We start from the raw sequence: 20699 nt of genomic DNA on the forward strand, positions 1-20699 counted from the left end.
GCACAATTTACCTGCTCTGGGCTCTGTGCATAACATTTATAGCCAGAGGATTTTGGAGGTGCGAGCAGAAATCTAAGCTCTTCTCCAGCAGCTTTCTGATTGAGCCAGACCTCATACTGTCTCACACCTCCTCTCACCTTCTCCCCTTTCACCTCTCTGGGCTTGTTTGAGCAGGAAACCAGCCTATTTTGGCCGATGCTTGCTTATATTGCCTTTTTCCCTTTTTTTTCCACGGGCCCAGGTAAGCCCACTTTAATTGCGCCAACGTGTGCCGCTGCGTCACATTAAAAGTTTTATAGCGGCAAAAACCAGAGGGAGCCTTCTGTAGGAAAATGCAGCGTAGTATTTGTTCTCGGGTCAGCCACATGCCTAATAATGCATGAGAGAGTGGTGGTCCAGGCTGATCCCTAGCCCAGTTCAAGCACTGCACTTCACCCCATTTTTCCCCCGACCCTCTCTCCATTCTTTACACTCCCTTTCTCAATTCTCTCCGTCTCTCCCTCCGTCAGCCAGTGGATGTCTTTAATCAGAGCGTCAATCAGGGTGCGACGCGCGTGAGAGAATGACGCTTAATCCAATATAAGATACACCAGATAATACAGCCGTTAAAACCATCAGCCGCCTGCTAGATAACAACCCTGTCACCCGCATTAAGTCTCACGTTATCTGCCTCGTCTCCCATCTCGCTCACTTTCACTCTTCGTCGTTGTCGAATCGCGCTTTCTGAAATGAATGGTTGTTAAATGTCAGCGTCTCTTCATCAGGTTTTTTTTCTCCCTGTTTTTAATTTAAGTCTCTTTGCGTCATGGTTTCCTTCAGGGTTATTACTGTTAACAAGAAGTCTAAATCTAGCCATGAAAAAACACTTTTGGATGAACTAATTAGATTTAAAATGATGGTAGAAAAAAGTAAATCAAATCTTGCCCGTGAGGATATTAAATAAAATAACAAAAATATTATTTCTTTGCCAACATACAGAGATATTTCTTAAATAACTGATCACAAATAAAAATGACTTTTTGGGAAGGTTTTCGGTGTTTGTGCACATGCATTGGGTTATCTGGAGTCCCAAACATGTGATTCAACAAGCCATTGAGATTTGGCACATGCTGGCTCATTGAAATACACCGCCCACGGCTTGAGAACTACCGTTGCAAAGGTACGCCATGTTTTTCTCACAAGCCAATCAGAGCAGACTGAACTTTTCCGGGAGGAGGGCTTAAAGAGACAGGCGCTAAAACGGAGCATATCAGACAGACGGTAAGTAGAGATGTCTTCAGTCAGACCGTATGAGAGAAAGAATGTGTTGTTTTGAACATTAAAGCACGTAAACAGGTTCTAGAAGAAACCCAAAATACAAACATGAACCTGACAACGAGCATGATACGTCTCCTTTAATAACTACAAAACTACATTTCAAATATTACATTGAAATAGAGTAAAAATAAACCATAAATAAATAACAACTGCCCTAAAAATGAGAGCCAAGCTGCTATTTAACTGAACTTTAATTAAAAGTTAATGTGAAACTGTAAAAACCCTGACCCGAATCTGTTTCACTACTACTAACAGAAAGACACTCTTCACTTCTCTGATGCCGGCCGACTGCTGGATGTTGGATTAAAGTAGCAAAGAGTATTCACAGGATCGTGCCAGATTAACCAATTACTGTAATCCACTGGCCAAACTGGCCAAACTACCAGTGAGCGGGACAAACGGGAAAGAGAGAGAGAGCTCATGCAAAACAGAGAGGGAAGTTAAAAACAAAAGGTGACAAGAGAGAGACAAAGCAGGCCCACAGGTGGGCGAACCGGTTAGAGGAAGTGAAGAGTGAAAGCTCGTCCGCGCACTGACAGACAGGCGTTTAATGGACGTTTAACAGACAGATAGATGGAGAGATAGTCGGTGAGGGAAAAACTGGGAACTAATGGAGGGCGACTGCTGGAGGAGGTGCTTCTGTCACCACCCGCATGAGCCGGTGGAAGCAGTGGTTGGGTTTTAAAAACAGCGTGGTTAAGGACGGAGAGATAAGATAGGACGGAGAGCCATTCATCACATTTATGGGAGAGGTGACATTTAGCCAGACGACTGTGTTTTTAGGGTGCACAGGCCACAAAAAGGACAGAAAGTCTCAGGTGTCGATCAAGGCTCCACTGTTTCGTGTGTATAGGGTGCAGGGACTATTTCCTCAGCCTGAGTATGGGACACCTGTCACCTCCTAAAAACACACACAAGACACACACACACACACACACACACACCTGTCCCTTGTCTAGGTGAGGCATAACGCACGGGTGGGACGAAGAGATAGAGAAAGAGCGAGACGGGCTTTAGAGAGAGAGAGAGAAACGGGGCTTACGGAGGACGGAGGGAGGACGGATGGAAAGCTGGAGATAAACTAAGCTTCAGACAGCAAAGCAGAATGTGTGTTGGAAGAAAGACGCACTTTCTTGCAAGGGGACAGTGGACAAGGGGACTGACGGGCAGGTTTGAAGGTGGAAAACAGGGGCAGGGATGCAAGAGAGGAAGAAGGGGAAAAAAATGACTGGAGAGAAGAAGAGAGGGGGAAAAGGCAATGGGAGGAGGAAGAGGGGTGAGAGAGAGGAGGGAGGGTCCGTGGGTTCATAATCCCCTTACAGACAGCTTTGTTGAGTGATTGACAGCCCAGCACCGCACGTTAGAGCCCGAGCACACGGAGGCCGCTATGGCTGCAGGGATTATCTCTCCCCTGGTTTGCAATCACCCCCCCCTCCCTCCCCACACACCACCTCATCACCACCTCATCACCGCCCCTCCCTCGATGGGGTCAAGTGGCACAGGCCAGTCCCTGTTGTTTCCACGCTCTCTTTTCATGCTCGCTCAGAAACCTGTCTTTGTCTCTCATGATTGTGTTGTTTTGCAAATAATGCTTAATGCGGCGATGGAGGGACAAGGGGGGGGGGGGGGTGTAAGCAGCATGGTAGGGGGTGGGGGTGGGGTGTACACAAACCCACGCAGGGCATGTACACAAGTGCACGCACCCACGCATGACGCATGCCTGACATCCACACAATCACACTTGCGTGCACACACACACACACACACACAAACACACAGAACTCTATTCAGCATGCAAGGGCATCATGAGGGTGCAGAAGCACTTAAACAAGACCTTCAGTGAATTCTTTTGTTCTAGCTAAGTACCACCATAATAGAGTTAGCGTGCCCGTCACAGCAGTGATTACTTTAAAAGGAAACATAAGGAGGAAAGCAAAGGTTTTGATTAGAAGGAGATACTTTTTTTTTTTTTTTTTAAAGAGTTGAATTACAGCACTTATGCATGATAGCGCCATTGTTGGGCCAACCTGAATCAGCTATGTTAAGGCTTTGATTCAGTCAGATAATATGAGTGATTTACCAAGTTCCAGCTCTGAGACTGGACGCTTTGCAATGCTCAGCTGTGTACACACACACACACACACACACACATATATAACGGCCACCCAAGACTAAGTCTCCAGATGGGCTATAGGCCTAACTGGGACCAGTGGCTTTGCTGAAACACACAGAATGGGGAACCAAATACAAACACCACAGCAGCTGCGTATGTTAGCTTGCAAGGAAACACACACACACACACACAAGCGTACTTTTCTAACGCCAAGACCGTACAGCCAGAGAGTTATCAGTGCCACGCAACGGGAACATGCACGCAACAAGGTACGGGACTGCACGTGTTCGGCACAGTGACCCACGGGGGTTCCAGCCATCCATCAAGTGAAAACCAAAGGACACAAGAGAGAGACTGTCGAAAAGTAAGGCTTTTGTCTCATCTTCCCCCCCCCCCCTCCCTGCTCACCAGCATTCTTCTGCTTGATTTGCTTTGTGGGTAAGTAGGGAGAGAGGGAGGAAATAAAGGAAGGATGAAAGAAAGGAAGAAAGGACAGCGATCCATCTGTCTCTCTCTCCCCCCCCCTCCTCCTGTGGCTGGGGACCTGCAATACAGCTGCACTCCGATGGAGAGCAAGACTGATAACGAATAAGAACGAATTTTGGAGGGGAGGCTAGAGGACGGGGTAGCTAATGAGGGAATGGCTTCATGATTTTGAGGGAGTGGTACATCTGCTCATGTGTGTGTGTGTGTGTGTGTGTGTGTGTGTGTGTGTGTGTGTGTGTGTGTGTGTGTGTGTGTGTGTGTGTGTGTGTGTGTGTGTGTGTGTGCGGCCCGAGCTCCGGCTCACAGTCACTCCCAAATTACTTTGACACCGCAGTGATAGGCAATCACGATTATTCATCCTGTCTTCACTACAGAGGACCTAGTTCACTGCTGGACAGTGATGAGCGAATGAGAAGAAACAGAGACTACACATCAAAAAGCCACCCACCAGGAATAAGACAAACTGAGGGGGGGGGAAAGAAGAAAGCAATTCTTTTCTTTTTCTTAAGAAGGGAATACATTTTACTGTCTGCCAACTAGTTGTAACATGATATAACGGCTGGATATGCAGCGAAGGAAATGCACACTGGTGGTGGTGAGGCAGGCAACGAGAGAGAGAAAGTGAAAGGAAAGACAAAAGAAATGAAGGGGGGATTAGTGCGGAGAAGTGGACCGGTTTTACAGACGACGAGAGGGGTAAGAGTGCGTGTGGGAGAGTGCGGAGCCCAAGAGCCGAGTGTGTGTGAGGGCTTTCAGTGAAAGCGCTGTGGGGGGGGGGGTGGGGGGGTTGGGGGGCTCTTTTGTTCACGGGGAGCGGAGGGAGGAGGATGAAGTGAAGGAGGGAGAGTGAGAGAGTAGAAAAGGAAGGATTGAGGGATACGCTACTGACGGAGAGAGAGAAGGGGGGGGACCTCTGAAGAAATTCAACCCCTCCACTTGGACTTTTTCCAGCACTGAGAGCAATAACATTTTTCATCTGAGCATGCATGAGTATGTGTGTGTGTGTGTGTGTGTGTGTACAAGCCCTCCACTGTGTGCATGCATGCCTGGCTGTGTGTATGCCAGTGAATATGAATGCTGGTGTGTGTTAACGCTGACTGCAAGACATCGGGACAAAAGGCAAGAGAGACAGAGAAAGAGAGCAAAGGAGGGTAAAAACCAATAAAAAAGCAGCTCTGTCGTGATTTAAAGCCATTGCCGGGGTATCAGATGAGGCCATGTGGACGGGGGAACAACAATCCACTTCACCGTTCTCTCTATACAAGATGGATCGTGTTGGAGTTACTTGTCCTACACAACAAAGCACTGGGCTGCACTCCGTGTACTGCAAAAAGAAGAGCGTTTGGAGGCAGTCCGCTAGTTTACTTCTGTGCTTGGCCTTAAATCATCACTTCAGGTGGAAACACTTTTATTGGCAAAATGTCCGACAAACAGCCTGGTGTGTTTGACAACCATGCATTTTGGACTTTGGCTGATGCAGGTTTCAAAGAGGCTGATAAGCCCAGCGAGCTGGACTTTGTTAGTCCAAAGAGGTGAATGTAATCCAACTAAAGCCGATGGAGTCACGTCTCCTTTACCTTCTCTCGTCGCTTTAACATTCGGGGAGGCACGGGAAACACTACGTGATACGTCAGTGAGGGAGGAAGTCTGCACACCACTCTATTGTTTAATATCGTTTGTATTGCTCACTCTTGAGCCTTTCTTCTGCCACACAGCATCACTTTTTTTCATCAATCGCATGCCTTTTTGCAACAAAGTAATCCAGTAGAGATCTAATTTATTGATATTTCAATATCCATACATACTACGATACGCCGCATATGACAAGTGGCTCATGGCAGCCAGCAAGCTAATACGCACGGTAACAGTATAATGTTACAACAATGTTCAACATAGAAAGTTATTTTTAGTATGATTACATGAATAAAACTTTAATATATTTGCTGGTCCGTGAAAATGTATTCTGCCTGAGATTTTTATCAGCAATGGTGGTAGTTTAACAATGAAGACAACAACTCCCAAGAGCCCCGGCTACTTTACGATTTGATTGAGAGACCCCTAGTGGCAGAAATGACTTATTGTGTGTTTAAGTGCTAAGCTATCTAAGGTCTCTATGCTAAGCTAAGATAACCACCTTCTGGTTCCAGCTCCATACTTTACACAAAGACATAAGAGTGGTATTGATATCTTAAGCAACATCGCGTATTAGCATATTTCCAGAGATGTGGAACTGTTCCTTTAAGAGAATAGTATTCTGAACGTAATGTTGAAACTGAAATATATATTGTTGCGCTCAAAGTAAAAAAAGCAAGAAACCTGGAGACAAAGGTTTCCTTTGCCCAAGTGCAAGTTTTGAAATCGTAAAAGCAATTTAAACGGAAACACTTGGCACGTGTTGCTTTCCATCTCAGTATGCGATCCTATAGCAGCCCCACATGAAGCCCAAACGCTCTGCATCCAAACCTGAAGAATCCATCTCAATCTTGCTTTTCTTTTTCACGTCAATCCCACTTAAATTACATTCAAAGCAGAACCCAGAAAAATGGAGCCGAATTATTTCCCCCGTGCAGCTCGCCAAGGTCAGTTTCCCCATAGACTGTAACAACGATTGGCTAATGCCAAAGCCAGATGGACTGAACGGTCTTTTACCTCCTAATTAGAACTATGCATATGTTCACACACACATATACACACACACACACACACACACACACACACACACACATACAAGCATCAAAAGAGAAGAAAGCGTGGAGCCTGGGAAAACAATCAAGGTGCTGGGCGTTAGAGATGGCTGAAACATCTGAGGTAGAGAAGCAGGCCGGTGCTCATATGGGGTAATACATGCGTTTGTCTAGTAGTAAGCCGAGTTTCAAGATGACTAGTCGTTATAGCAGCAGGGGCAGCGTGGGACAAGGTTCCCGACTGTAGCCTCTTAGCACGAGGATCATCTATGACCCATTGAAAGTCAATGGGTGAAGAGTAACAGGTCTCCCACACAAGAGACCAAACATCTAGTGCAACTGCCAGAGGATCCACACCCCCTCTAACCACCCCCCCGACGCAAATAAAAGCCATGCATTGGTTTGTAGTTGAGCACGGAATAGTGGCTTTGCTTTGTTACCAGACTCCTTGCAGGCAGGGTGATTCATGTCGGCTTACTTTTTGCGGCTCTGTGTTTCTGGAAATCTCCGGGTAACAGCTTCTCATGCCAAAAATATGAATGTAAAATGAGTTCTTTAAAAGAACAACGCCACCTGTAACCACTTCATCACTTACAAAAAGCAGCTGCCGGCTGTGTGCCTCGCATTTCTAGGGTCCATTTTCGTCGTTTCGACGGAGATCGTGTTCCACCTCGGCTACAGTGGAGCACAACAAAAGGAAAGCACCCGGGCGAACGTCGGGTGATTTGGAGATGCGTTTTTGCGGAATCAAAGAGCGACGACTCCGAGACTCACCGACAATCGCGCAGGATGAAATCCATCAAAGACGGGGCAGAGACACCAGTTGACTGTAGCCTCAATAGACCGGAATCAAAGTTGACTTTTGAATAAGACTCTTACACAAGAAATGCTTGGACGTCTTGCAACCGTTGTATTACTATCCCACACTCTGTTTCACGATATGAAAGGTGGTAAATTACAACACTTCATCCTGGAGTGCAATGAACTTCAAATATTGATTATACAGCGGAACAGCACAGCTTTCTTTTAAAAGCAATTGATTTAGCTTTTGGCAAATTAAGTCTATCAACACATTGTTCTGCTGCGAGGCATTTGGCATTGGTTAGTCGCGCAACACTGTGTGTGAAGTTGAAGCACAAAATGTGTGTTCGCGGCATCTCATCGCATGAGCTGTAGTAAATACAGAGAGGGGAAACAGCTGCCAGTCTCTTAAATCGCTCCACGCCAAGTCGATCAAAGAGCCCATTCTGCCCAAAAAGTGAGTGGATTCCTTTAAGGCTTACCAGGTTTCATGCTGGACTTCACAGGGATAAATATTATGGGACGTGTCAGTAATGAGGAATGAGGGGCCAGCTCGGTTGTATGTGAGCAGGAAGCAGCTAGTCATGGTGGTGACCTATAGCTCATCAGTCACTCTCCCTGTCTGGGCTGCGTCACATCAGCCACTACCGCTGTCAAACCATCCATCTCTCTCTAAATAGCCAAGCCTTCGCTCGCCGTCTTTCATGCTCTCCACTCCCTTCTCCGACCCCGCTCTCCGCTTTCCTTCATCTCGACCCCGGCGACGCCCACCACTTCCACTTCTGCCCTCTTGCGCATATCGGTCCAAAGATGTTTGCCAAAACTTCAGCTGTGACGAGGCACAGCTGTCCAACAGCAAACTCCCTCATTTGTCTCTCTTGTGTAGACTCTCTCTCTCTCTCTCTCTCTCTCCCTCTCTAGCATTCAGTTGCAAAACCATTTTGGGCCGGCGTCCAGTCAAAGCGGCGCGTTAACGTCCACTGGCAAGACGACGGGATGAGAGTGATGGAGTTTCGATGCTGATGAAAGTGACGGGACGCGAAGGCCGAAACACTGGAATGAACTCCGGCTGCTGAGGACGAAACATTCGTCTTTTGTTTTGCATTTTACAGGTTCCGTGTTAGCATGTGCAGGGCTATGCAAAAGGTGACTCCACCATGAGGGTGCTTGAGGGGAGAGCAGGTGGGAAAAGACTCAACACACACTGCAAAAAAAAGCATCTAATCAAGTCATTTTTGTCTAATTTTTTTTTGTTTTTTACCCGCTAAAAATAGGCAATTGGTGCTGGAGCTGATAAAAACCTGTGACTACTTCAGTCATTTGTCCGGGGAATGAATTGGCCGACTGTAACTTTTCAGAGTGAAGGCAAAAGCCAGTTGTTAGTGGGTGTTAGTGGCTTTCAGCCAGTGGGAAATGGACTTTATAAGAGTCTTAAAATCCTTATTTTCTTCAAAGGAGAGAACAAATATATCTCTTATCTGGTTTCCAGTAGGAAATCAACGTCTTTCTAGAGTTTTCCACAGTGCTTGCATCTTGAAAGCAGTGAGGATAATGCAGGTTGCTGCACTGGGATTGAGACATTTTCAAGTTAATCGTGGAAAATACTTGAAACAATCTGATTTTTATTGGAAACAGGTTGGGGAAGAAAAAAATCATATTAAAATGAAAAGGTTTTGGCGAGAAAACAAGGCTTTATGACTCAATTGCAGACAAAATAAAGAGACTTTTTGCACATGGCATAAATAACAAGGGCTTAGAGCCTGGAGAGCCTAACACACCATTTAGTATTCATGGCACAAATACACACATACCAGCACATCCTCTGTCACAAACCAGAATCCACACACACACACACACACACACACAAATGAAATGACAAGAGCGTCAGCTCCTTCCTGCTGCCATCCTGTTTAGCTGGAATGATGCCGAAGCCGAGATATAGCCGCCGAAAAAACCAGCCCAGCCTAATGTGGTGGAGACGAGCGGGGCAGCAGCGGAGCGGAGAGCCTCGTGATACTGAGCCGCAACAGAAACGGAGGCGCGAGGAGGGGAGGAAAAAGAAAGGATAGAGGAGGTGATGAGCAGTGTGACAGAGGCTGCCCTATACATTGCACTCCCGTCTGGTCTATGAAGTCCACACACACACTTTCATTATGGATCCTCGTCCCACCAGTCCGCTTCTCTGTGTCACCCGGGGGGAGAAGGATTGACCTGGCCTAGTCCAAATGCTGCCAGGAGGATTGGATGATCCTGCTTAGGCAGGGTGTGCTGTGAAGCAAGCTAATGAGAGGCCAGTGTGTGTGTGTGTGTGTGTGTGTGTGTGTGTGTGTGTGTGTGTGTGTGTGTGTGTGCTGTCTGGCTTTGCTGAGGGGCCCTGGGTTCAGCCACCCTGGGCAATCTGCCCAGTGATGCTGGGACACATGTGACCCCCTCAGACCTATAGGCCTGGGTAACTGTTACCACCGCTGCCATTGTGATCTGTGCGAGCGCGCGCTTCCAGAGGAAAAACGTTGCCGCTTGTTTCTGCATGTGTTCCAACATTCTGAACTAGCTCAAGCCAGCCCACACGCTTTTAATCTCCTTCATCCTAATCATCAGCACTTTTAACAATTACCAAAATCCCAAAGTCACTTCTAAAGCCCCAGGGACTGGGGGAAGTAAATTAGTTCTTTAGCTAACCCCAGCATATTTACAACAGCGCTTTATAGCTGTTATGATGTTGATGAATGTGCACTGGCCCTGCCAAATAAAGTTATAATCGAGTGATAAAATAATTAATGAATTCCGAGTGGAACAACAGTCCGTGACGCCTGCCAATTTCCCCCACCTCTCCTGTGTGTGTGTATGAGCACATCTGCCCTCCTCTAAATGAGTGTTTACTGCGACAAAGGAGATACATCAGGACCACACACTCTTTACACATGAGTCCGACATAGATGGGAGGGGAGGTCGAGCCCCTGGAGTCTCTTTTATGTGCGTGTGTGTGTGTGTGTGCAGGCATCTGTCGAGAACATGTAATAGAACCGTCTGTTCACATGTCCGGATTTTTCACAGTCCGTCTGCATACCTGTGTGTCCATCTGCCTGCAATGCCCAGAGAATGAAAGAGAGAAAGAAAGAAAAGGATTCCAGCCTCTGGCCAGATTGGCTCCCTTTTCTCCTTCCCCCCATGGCCTTTCCATTGTGCCACATCAGCTGAAACCTCTTTTCACAGCTCCTGTTGCTCGCAGCTCGTAAACTTACACACACACTCCTCTTTTTCACCGAGGGGAGAAGGGGAGATCGGAAGAGAAAGGGAGAGAGGGAGCTGCTGCCGGCTCGCTTTAACAGGCAGCTCCGGCAATGTGGTTGATATTCTCTGCTTCTCTCCTCTCCACTACATTCCTTCTCTTGTTTTTACACTCCCTCGCTCTTGAAATAAAATAAAAACTACCCAGTGGATATTCTCTAATCATTTCGCCTAAGGATGCGTGTAGGCTTACCAGCTCCTGCTTACTTATCCACACAGCCCAGAAAAGCCTCGGTGCAGGCATGCATTATTCATGACGGGGAAACCTGCGGGTGGAGTTTACTGGGGGGGGGGGGGGGGGGGGGCTGTCGGGTTCTAAACATACAAACAATCAATAAACGTGTGGAATGCTGCTCCTTTGATACGACACCCTGTTTGACCCACTAACACTTATTCCACTCTCAGTCCCAGAATGCTCGAGTCAAGACGATTTCCAGTGATTTTTTTTTTTTATTTTTTATTTTTTTTAGGAGCCTTTTCTACAGATTTTTTTTTTGTAGTTGAAACACTTAGCCCAGTTAGCTAGTCTTTTATCCGGCGCCAATTAGCCGGCGATTAATGAATTATTGAGAAACGGGAAAGGGGGGAGGGGGGGGGGGGATTAAATATTAATGTGGATCTTAGGGGGAATAGTTGTATTACAAGTCACCGCGAGCGCCGGGCGAGGAGACGCCCACCCTCGGCAGCCGTTTACAAAAATCTACAGTCTTTTTACTGAAGTATGGAGACGGAAAGGAGGAGGAGAGAAGCTGGGAGCGCTGGGAGGGCTGACTCAGAACAGACACTGAAATCAAACTCGCTAAAAAGGGCCAAAAGCTACAAAACTCCTTATGCTGTGATCAGAGGAGTGGCCGATGCCAAAGACAAAGACAAAGATGCACTTCTACTTCCATTCATTTTCTGTGTGTGTGTGTGTGTCCACCACTAGTGTGACCTCTTTGATCCCTGGGTGTGTGTGTGTGTGTGTGTGTGCGTGCAGTGATGTAAGATTCGATCTTTCATTAGGGCGGCCGTGTAAGGCCGATAATAGGAGATGCTGAGATAAGGATAATGTATGTCTCTGGGGGGGGGGGGGGGGGGGGGGCTCTTCCTTCCCAAGGTGATCCTTCTGGTTCAGTTCTCTCTTCCTCAAGCAGAACCTGTATTGGCACTTGAGACTTAACTGGTATTGATTTACTTAGGGTTAGGACTGCCTCTGCTCTCTCTACCGCTCCCTCTGTTTCTCATTCACCTCCCGGCACCTGGCTCTGCTTATATGGCTCCCTGCACACCGCTGTCTCTTTTCTTTTCCGGCAGGCCGGGGTAATTTCAACGGATGGACCGGTCAATAAAAGGGCGGATGCGGCACTTGATGGCCGTGAGCATTTCGATCCTATTATTTTACCGCGACTTACGTCAACCGGATGCGTTTTGATTATTATGTATTCAAGTAGTTATTAGGGCAGTATGAGTCCGAGCCTCTGCCCTTGGGTGCCTCCTTCTCCTCTGTCACTCCTAACACAGCTTCAGGTCCGTCAGTGGCTGCTGTAGCGCTATAATTAGTGGCTGGATGTGACACATGTTTCCAATTTGCTACGTCTGGTCACTGCACCGGAGGGTGGGTGGAGTGACGGAGCGAGATAGAGACAGACGGAAAGTGACAAGAGGAGAAGAAGAAAAAAAAGTGTGTGGGGGGTGGGGGGGAGCTGTTGGAATAGAAGCATCACGAGAGGAGGAAAAAAAAAATAACAAGAACGAGGGTGAAAGGCAGGGAGGAGGGCGAGGAAGAGAGGGAGCAGGAAATTGCTCGCAGAAGCGGTAAAGGAAGATGGGAGGAGAGGTGGAGGGGAGGCTGCAGGTGGACGGTCTAAACTTCAAAGCAGAGCAAAGAGGTCGAGAGGTTAACAACGTGACAGTCCATTTGCTACACAGGCGAGACGTGAACCACACACACTCCCGCACCTGATTGATACAGACTGCTGCTCCCGCATTGCTTTGCGCCTCATTTCAGAAGTACAAACCGCATGTGTGTGTGTGTGTGTGTGTGTGTGTGTGTGCTCAGGACTTTGTCCGTTGGAAGACGCACACTATTTGGACAAGCATTGGGCTCCCAACATATTTCAGCCCAGGGCCAAAACCTATTCTGCCCCCAGGCAGATGAAACCAAAGTAGCGTACTGCTCTCTTCACATATGGGACCGAGGAGAAACAAGTACATGGAAGTGTGTTTAAAAAAAGGGGGCCAAGAAAATAAACTGGAGGAATGACTAAGCTGATTAACTATGAATAGTAAGCCTCACGAATAAGCTCCATAGTATACAATAGGCTTTGTATTTTGGATATACGAGTGAGCAAATCTGTGGGAATAACTACGGAGTCTGCCGTTGAGAGCCACCACCCCTCTAATTGCCAGCCAGGCCCCCCCGTTCACTGAGCCCTGACACCCACCCGACACCAAACTCCATTAGGAGACAATAGCGTGGAATCACCTGTGAGGCCTCAAAAGCCCGAGCTGTTGGCTTCTCACTGAGAACCACCCTCGCGTGTCCAACTCTACTCCCTGTTGGGCGAATCCACCCACTGCTGACAAAAAGCCCTCATTAAGGGCTTCATGCCTGGCTCCACAGCGGGGGCCCACGCACAGTCACATCTGTGGAGAAACTGGGCAGGCCGTGGCCTCCAGCACGTTAAAACCTGTTAGACTCTTTAAAATATAAAAAAAGCGCCCCTGGCATGGGTGTGAGCTGAGAATGGCAAGGTTTGGTAGGCTGCTACAGCACACATCAGTGAGTCTGAATTTGCTTTTGTAGCTTCTTTTTGTGTTGTTAGTTTTGCATTTTAAAGTGAGTCATGTGGGCAAATGTTGAAGAAATGGGAGCAGTGACAGTGTTGCCTTGAGGCTGATAGTTTGGTGGACCTCATGTATTTATTTATTAAGATGAGAAATAAAACATGTCAAAGCTCCAGAATTGAAGACTCCACACATAGAGGCTGCCTTGTTATCCTTCAGCCCCCCCCCTCCTCCTCCTCCTCACCGCCACCGGGCGTCTATTCAGACACTGGGAAATTAGCAGAGGTGTGAGAAAAGTGGTGTCGGTCGTTAAGGCCCCGGACAGGCCGAGAGGTGTTTTTAAAATGACATTTCCTCAGCTAATGCCCGACACCTACTCCCGGGGACAGAGAAAAAAGATGCAAATGAGCGAGGGCCGAGTGGGTGTTTGAGAGGCCTGCGGGGCCGGGGCCTGGACTTTTACATCAAGGTCACCCAGCACCAGCGATTAGAGCGCCACACACACACACACACTGTTTCTATCTTTTACTGAAGAGCTACAGCTGGATCTGCCACTGTAATCAACGCCAGTGTGACAAATGAATGGCAGCTGTGAAACAGAGCAGCTCAAGGTGTATCCATTTATCCAACTACATGTGTTCCCATTGAACCCGTGCTGATAGATTGCAAACAAATACAACTAACAGAATTGTGTGATTTTTTTTGGGAGGGGGGGGAGAAAAAAAAAGTGCAATGAATTTGGCAAAACAGTAGCGAACCGCTGAGCTTCTCGAACTTCGCCTGCCGCCTTTGCATCGCTGCCGGCCACTTAAGAGTTACTTGCATTCATTGCAAACGTTGCCCAAATCTCCTCTTCTGCGCACAAGTTCGAACACGCAAAATTAAAGCGATTACTCGATGAGTTAAAAACAAATAAAAAAGTCTGCCGGTGACAAGTGCTCTTACCTCTCGTTCAGGGAATTCCAGTAGATGGGCTCCATATTGCTGGCCGTCGACGCCAGTAAATCCAGTAAGAATATCAGCAGGATCCCCAATCCATTCCCACTTCTTCGACACGCCATTTCAACCCTGACGCCCAGCGCATGCAGCGCCATTTAAAAGAAAATGGGCAAAATATTTTTTTTGTTTTTGTTTTTTTTCTATCTTCTTCGGAGTATTCGATGCTCTGTGCGCGAGGAGATCTCTCTCAAAACAATGGAGGTGCGACTGCAGCCGAGCAGGCTTATAGGCAGAGGCGGTCAAAGTGTGAAGTGAAAGCCCGCCGCGTACACAACAACCTCATGGAATCCGAGAATCCGGCAAAAAATTTGACTGGATCGAAGCACCAAAACAAAGCGGACTGTGCGGGAGAAACTTGTTCAATCCGCGCGTCTGGATCTCCAAAGAAAACGACGGGGATTGTGCGCGTCCGCGGTCGTAGCCTACTATTTCAGTGCCAATCCCATGACTTTCCCATCAATTTGTCGTTAGTCCTCCTTATTTTTTTCTCTCTCTCTCCCAAGCAGTGCTCCTCGGCTCAAATATAACTCCACCGAATCGAGTTTTCGGACATTTATCGCCACCCAACAGCTATTTCTGTTGCCTTTCGGTGCGCCCTAATTGTCTTTTCCCGAACAATGTTCCCTTGTTGTCCGTGCCGACTCTGTGTGATTTCTTTCCCATTACCTTGTTTTCTCCAAAGAATATCTACCCTCCAACATGTCAGGCCGGGCTGAGAGGAAATAGTGTCAGTCCGTTAGGAGGAGACAGTCGCCAAAAAGGTGAAAGCGTTTAAAACGGGAAAGATGTCACTCGTGTCCGCGGCTCCATCCTCCCCACACAGACATGTTGATGCTCGGTGGGCTCAGTCAATGCGCATCGCAGTCCTCGTTCTCCTCTTTGTAGGACACACAGGTTCAACACGGGCTGTAAATCCGCAAATCCTTCAGCAACGGATTCGTTGTAAATAAAGAATAAAATAAAAAAAAATCAAGATCCGAATTGATGACAAGTCCAAGAATCAAGTCTACAGAAGCAAACTGTGAGAAACAAACCGGAGAGCTAGAAAAGCATCTCCGCTCTGCTGGTGTCAAAAGGCCAACGTGAAACTTGGGAAGTGATTTTTTTTCTAAACAAAAAAGAAAGAAATAAGATGCGAGTTGTGATCATCGGTCCCCCCCGGTTTGGAAATTGACGCCTCTCAGATGTGGCGCATCATTTGGATTCGCTTCTCGGCCGCAGGAAAGCGCTTCATTCGTTATCTCATCCGTCTCTCTGCTTCACAATCCCACTGCTTTGACTTGCCCTAATGCTCGCAGCGCATTGACAGACCGACTGGCTTGTTTGAGAGGAGCAGGAGGAGGAGGAGGAGGAGGAGGAGGGAGAAAGGGGACGTGGATGAGTGGGGGCGAAAAAAATCCCCATCCTCCGACTGACAGGCAGGGCGCACTGACGGAGCGCAATTCTTCCAGGCTTTTTTTGGGGGGGGGCGGTATCGAGTCACTCTCAGCGCCTCCTCTCTGCTCCTCCTCTCTGAGTTTCAGCCCCCCCTAGACTCGGACCCCTGGACTCCCTGGCGTTCTAATCTGCCCCCCCCCCCCCCCCCCCCCCCCCGCCCCATACACACACACACACCTCTCTAGACACTCACCAAAGTGCGCCCCCCTCTGCTCAACGCCGCGATGGAAGAGCAAGAGCGCCCTCAACGCATGTAGTGGGCATCACATGTGGCCCTGCAAGAGGATTGTATTGAAAAGATCCACCTGGAATATAAGGATATCATACAAATGTCCCAGCAACGCTATAAGTCCCTATGGGAGTATTTCAACTTTACTAAATATGAGATATACCTCAAGGTACAACATGAGCTCATAATAGACGTTTCAAAAATAATAAAGTAGGATTTTACACGAGAGTGACATGCATATTTTTTGGAAAAGGTTGCTACGAAAGATACTTCCTAGACAGGAGTGATGTCACGCGTGATCAGTGGACTGGACTCACCTCATAAGTCTGCAGCCCAGTCTAAACAAAAAGAACTCTCTGTGTGGGAGGATGTCCCCCCCCTCCCTCCCCACGAACCGGGTAACAGGCCCCACAGACACACACACACACACACACACACACACACACACACACACACACACACACACACACCAATGTGTGTACACTGAGGAAAGAACACTGACACTGGTTCACCTTTACACTTTGTACACACGCACAGGAACATGTATGTGATGGGGAATGGTTAAAACTGTGACTGCACTGCCCCCATGTGGTAGAAGCAGTGCATGACCCCACTGCCATTAAACCAAATAATCAGATCCTTACAGCTGAGCATACTCTATCAATCCCACACTGTATGATTGTTTCTCTTTCCACAGCCGCACATGAGAACAGCGTGTTGTCTGCTGAATTGAGACATAAACCTATAAATGTCCTCTAAAGGAGCACTCCACCAGTTTTACGAATACAGTTCAGTGTACTTAATAAATACTAATCCTGTAAAAACAGTTAGAACTTTCTTAATTAAAAAAAAGAAGATGACATCATAGTGAAGTGGGCATTTAGGAGGTTATTGATCCAGCGTTTGACAACTGCTAAAAAACAGGATATCTTGGCCTCTGCTTTTCAGATTTTGACCATTCCATGAAATGTATCAAAGTGCAATGCTAAATCATTGGAGTGGCCCTTTAAGAATTATAAAGTGAAACCCCTTTCAAAAGTCGAATGAAAGAGCTCATTCGTAAAGTCAGTTTGAAACTGACACAAAACATTTTCAGACATTTCTACCGTCTCAGCAGTGGCCACATGACAGGAATGCATCCTGCCCGCAATGCTTCATTGTAGAAATCCACGAGCTCCTCGAACTGTAGCTGCAATACAACACGGCTCTAGACACCACACACAGAGACGGAGACAAAGAGGAGAGGATACCTTTAATACCTTTCATTGAAAATATTTCACTTCAAAAACAAGAGAGCGAGGAAAAACTCAATGCGCCATGAACACCTCCTGCTGTTCCCACACAGCCGGGGAGAGAAAGGAAAAGACATGTGAGACACAGATAGAGGAGAGCATATGAGGGGGGGGGGGGGGGGGGGGCAAGAACGATAGAAATGCATGAGCGGCAGACCTGAAGCTGGCAAGGCTTTAGTGTCTTGCTCACGGGCACCCTCGGCAGAGGAGCTGAGTGATTTTGCCGGAGCTCGAGGCGGGCCTGCAGGCTGAACCATAATCTGCGAGTAAACACAAAAGTGCGGGCATTTCCTCTGCAACGCAAAATTACAAGCAGGCTTTCAAGGAGAAATGTAATTGCAGGTTGCGAGATCCAAACTAGAAACAAAATGCAAGCGGGGAGGTTTTCACAGAGATGCTCGGAAAGAAGAAGAAGAAGGGAAAACGCAGAGACGGAGCCGTCTCCGTCGCGCTGACCTCTGGAGACCTTGGGCAGGGCCGATGACGGAGCTAAATGTAGTGGAGGAAGACGGACCGGTTTAAGAGACAACAGCAGTTCAGAGGTGGAGCTGGCATGGGAGAGCAAACCTTCTGCTCCGTGTGGGGAACCTATCTGTGTGGGGAAAACTGGCTGGTGACTTCAAAACCGCAGAGCCATATACCACCTACACCCGGTCTGCCACAGCGCTGAATAAATAACTCAATGTACTTTCTGGGGCGATGCGCGAGCGGAGGGAAGGAACGGGACGATGCTATTTGCATGCTTCATACACACACACATAGCTGCTCTGTCAGTGTGTATTAGGGCTTATTTACTCACGCTGACCTCATTCACCATACACCGACCTTCAACTCTTCTTCACAACCGCATCCTCTCTCTCCCCGGTGACTCCGGCTACGGTCTGCTCCAGCTGCCAGACCTTACCACACACACACACACACACACACACACACGATGTACTATAAATACACGCACACACACACACACACACACACACACAGTTACGCACTATGAAGCATCACTTTTTCACGCGGCATGTAGGCCTATAGCTCTGTAAACATAAGCAATTACAGTGAGTGCATGGTTAACAGTACGTGCGGCGCGGTAGGGGTTAAGGTGAAGGACGGGCACACACACACACAGACACACACACGGTGGTGGCAATACAAAGACTTAAGACAGGAAAACATGCACCCTGGTGGGAATGGAATTCACACAGAGGGTGGTACAAGACTGTGCGCGCGTGTGTGCGTGCATGAGGATGTGGGTCGGTGTCGGAGCAGTTGATAGATCTCAGCTGCACGTCTTTATCCTTCAGCATCTGTCTGTCCCTGTGAGCTTCCTCCTCCACACACACACACACAAACACGCACACACACACTTGCAGCAAACACTCACCCGCTGCCAACACACACACACACACACACCGCGGTGTATCTTCCTGTTACAGAGAGATGGGGAGGGGATTAAATGAGTGGAGGTGAGGTGGGGTTGAGCAACACGCGATGTGCAGATCACACTTACGGATCGTACGGAGTGACTCGCTGATTCTGCATCAGTAAACAAGTTGTACCTGACAGTTGATCTCGCCCACGCACACACCTGCGGTGGCACACTTACGCAGTCTGTGTGCGTATGTGTGTTTGCGATTCTTTAGCCGCACTTCTGAGGACTTTCCCAATGCCAGCCCCGTTTTTCCTAATTTACAGAGATCTCATTCTAATTCTACCCATAACCTCAGATCTCAGCCTGACAATAATTACCTTCACCTTGCAGCTGCAACGCACCGCGCGAGGCAGGTGCAAATGAACGCGTTTCCATAGTCACAGGCCAGAACTCCTCCGCACAGGAAGTGATCGATCTCTTTATCTTAACCTTCCTTCAGCTACGAAGAAAAATACGTTTTGGTGGCATGGTGACTCATATGAGGTCATTTAAAGTACATTCTAGACACCAACCTCTTCGCTGGCAACGCTCTTAAAAAAAAGACTTGTCTGTCTGCAACCGTTCATTTGTTTCATCTGAATAATTGTTAGATCCCTAAAGAGATAACAAAAAAAAAACATCCAATATTTTACAAGAGAGCAAAGATTAGAGCCATTAAAGTCAGAAAAAGGATGTAAATTGAATTAGCATAATTTCCCTCCTGTCCTGTTCAATTGATCATCTCAGATGTATCTTGTGCTCTCCTAACCACTGCTGCTTATGATGAGTATATGGAACTGGGACACAGCATGGCTCTTCGGTGCTGCCACACATAAAGAGTGATGACAGTCAAAAAAACTAAAACCACAGTTCAGGGTTTCAACCCCGCCTCTCACAAAACTGCGTTTAAAAAAAATGTATAATGCAGTTTTGTTGTATGGAAACGTAATTTTTAGCAGACCAGGCTGAGGATTTAGAGGAGTCTATTAGCGGAAATCGAGTGTATTTTCCCAACTATGTTTATATTGGTGTATAATCACCTAAACTTCAGAATCATTGTGTTTTTATTAGCTTGGAATGAGCCCTTCCTATGGGAAGTGGGTCGTTTTTACGGAGTCCGCCATGTTTCTACAGAAGCCCAGAATGGACAAACCAAACACAGGCTCAAGAGAGGACCTTTTGCATTTTTATGTTAACTAAGGCCACCGTAGTTCTCAAACACACTCGGAAAGGGAGGGGTGATCAGCTGGTTGCAATGTGCAACCTCACCACTAGATGCCACTAAATCCGACACACTGGACCTTTAACCCGAATAATAACTTGAATCCCTGAATCTTGACACGAAAGTACCCCCTTATGAAGTGCAGGCCACCCACCGCGTGTCGACCTAGGAGGATTTTTCTCATCTTCCAATCTTCATGAGGCCATTTGATGCAAGAACACACTCGCACACAAATCTTTCCACACTTGGACTTTCGGCTTTCCCCCCCTCTGCCTCCCCTTTCGGTTCATCAACAGGGCGCCTCCTCGCTCCTCCTAATCTCCTCCTCCATCTGTTTCCTCGGCCCCGAGCGAAGCTCCTCTGACCCGGTCCACTGATACACCTGCTCCCCCCCCCCCCCCCGGACACTGCTCCTCCTCTAACCTTCTCAACCGCTGCAGGGAGCAGAATGAGGGAGGGCGGGCGGCTGTGGAAAAGGTGTGAAGAACGGCCATGGCGCTGGGACAAGCGTTGTCCACGCAGCCTGAGGGCACGGTAGAAGGATGAATTTAGGCCTTACCGCTCTACCTTTCCCCAGAGTGCAATTACGCCAGCAATTACTCTCCCTGGGCATCACACACCCCACTAAACCGCCAAGATCACAACCAATCTGCCAGG

General features: G+C 47.7%; 1 protein-coding gene across 1 annotated transcript in view; it reads right to left on the bottom strand.

Annotated features, from left to right (window-relative positions):
- Positions 1-15699, bottom strand: part of efnb3b (ephrin-B3b) — a 73234-nt gene extending 57535 nt beyond the window's left edge. The window contains exon 1 of the mRNA XM_079184292.1: positions 14404-15699. Within this exon, the coding sequence (XP_079040418.1) occupies positions 14404-14552 (149 nt within the window). The 5' untranslated portion in view covers positions 14553-15699. The remainder of the gene's footprint in view (positions 1-14403) is intronic.
- Positions 15700-20699: the final 5000 nt, after the last annotated feature.

This window comes from Pholis gunnellus, assembly GCF_910591455.1.
Source record: "Pholis gunnellus genome assembly, chromosome: 23".
NCBI lineage: Eukaryota > Metazoa > Chordata > Actinopteri > Perciformes > Pholidae > Pholis > Pholis gunnellus.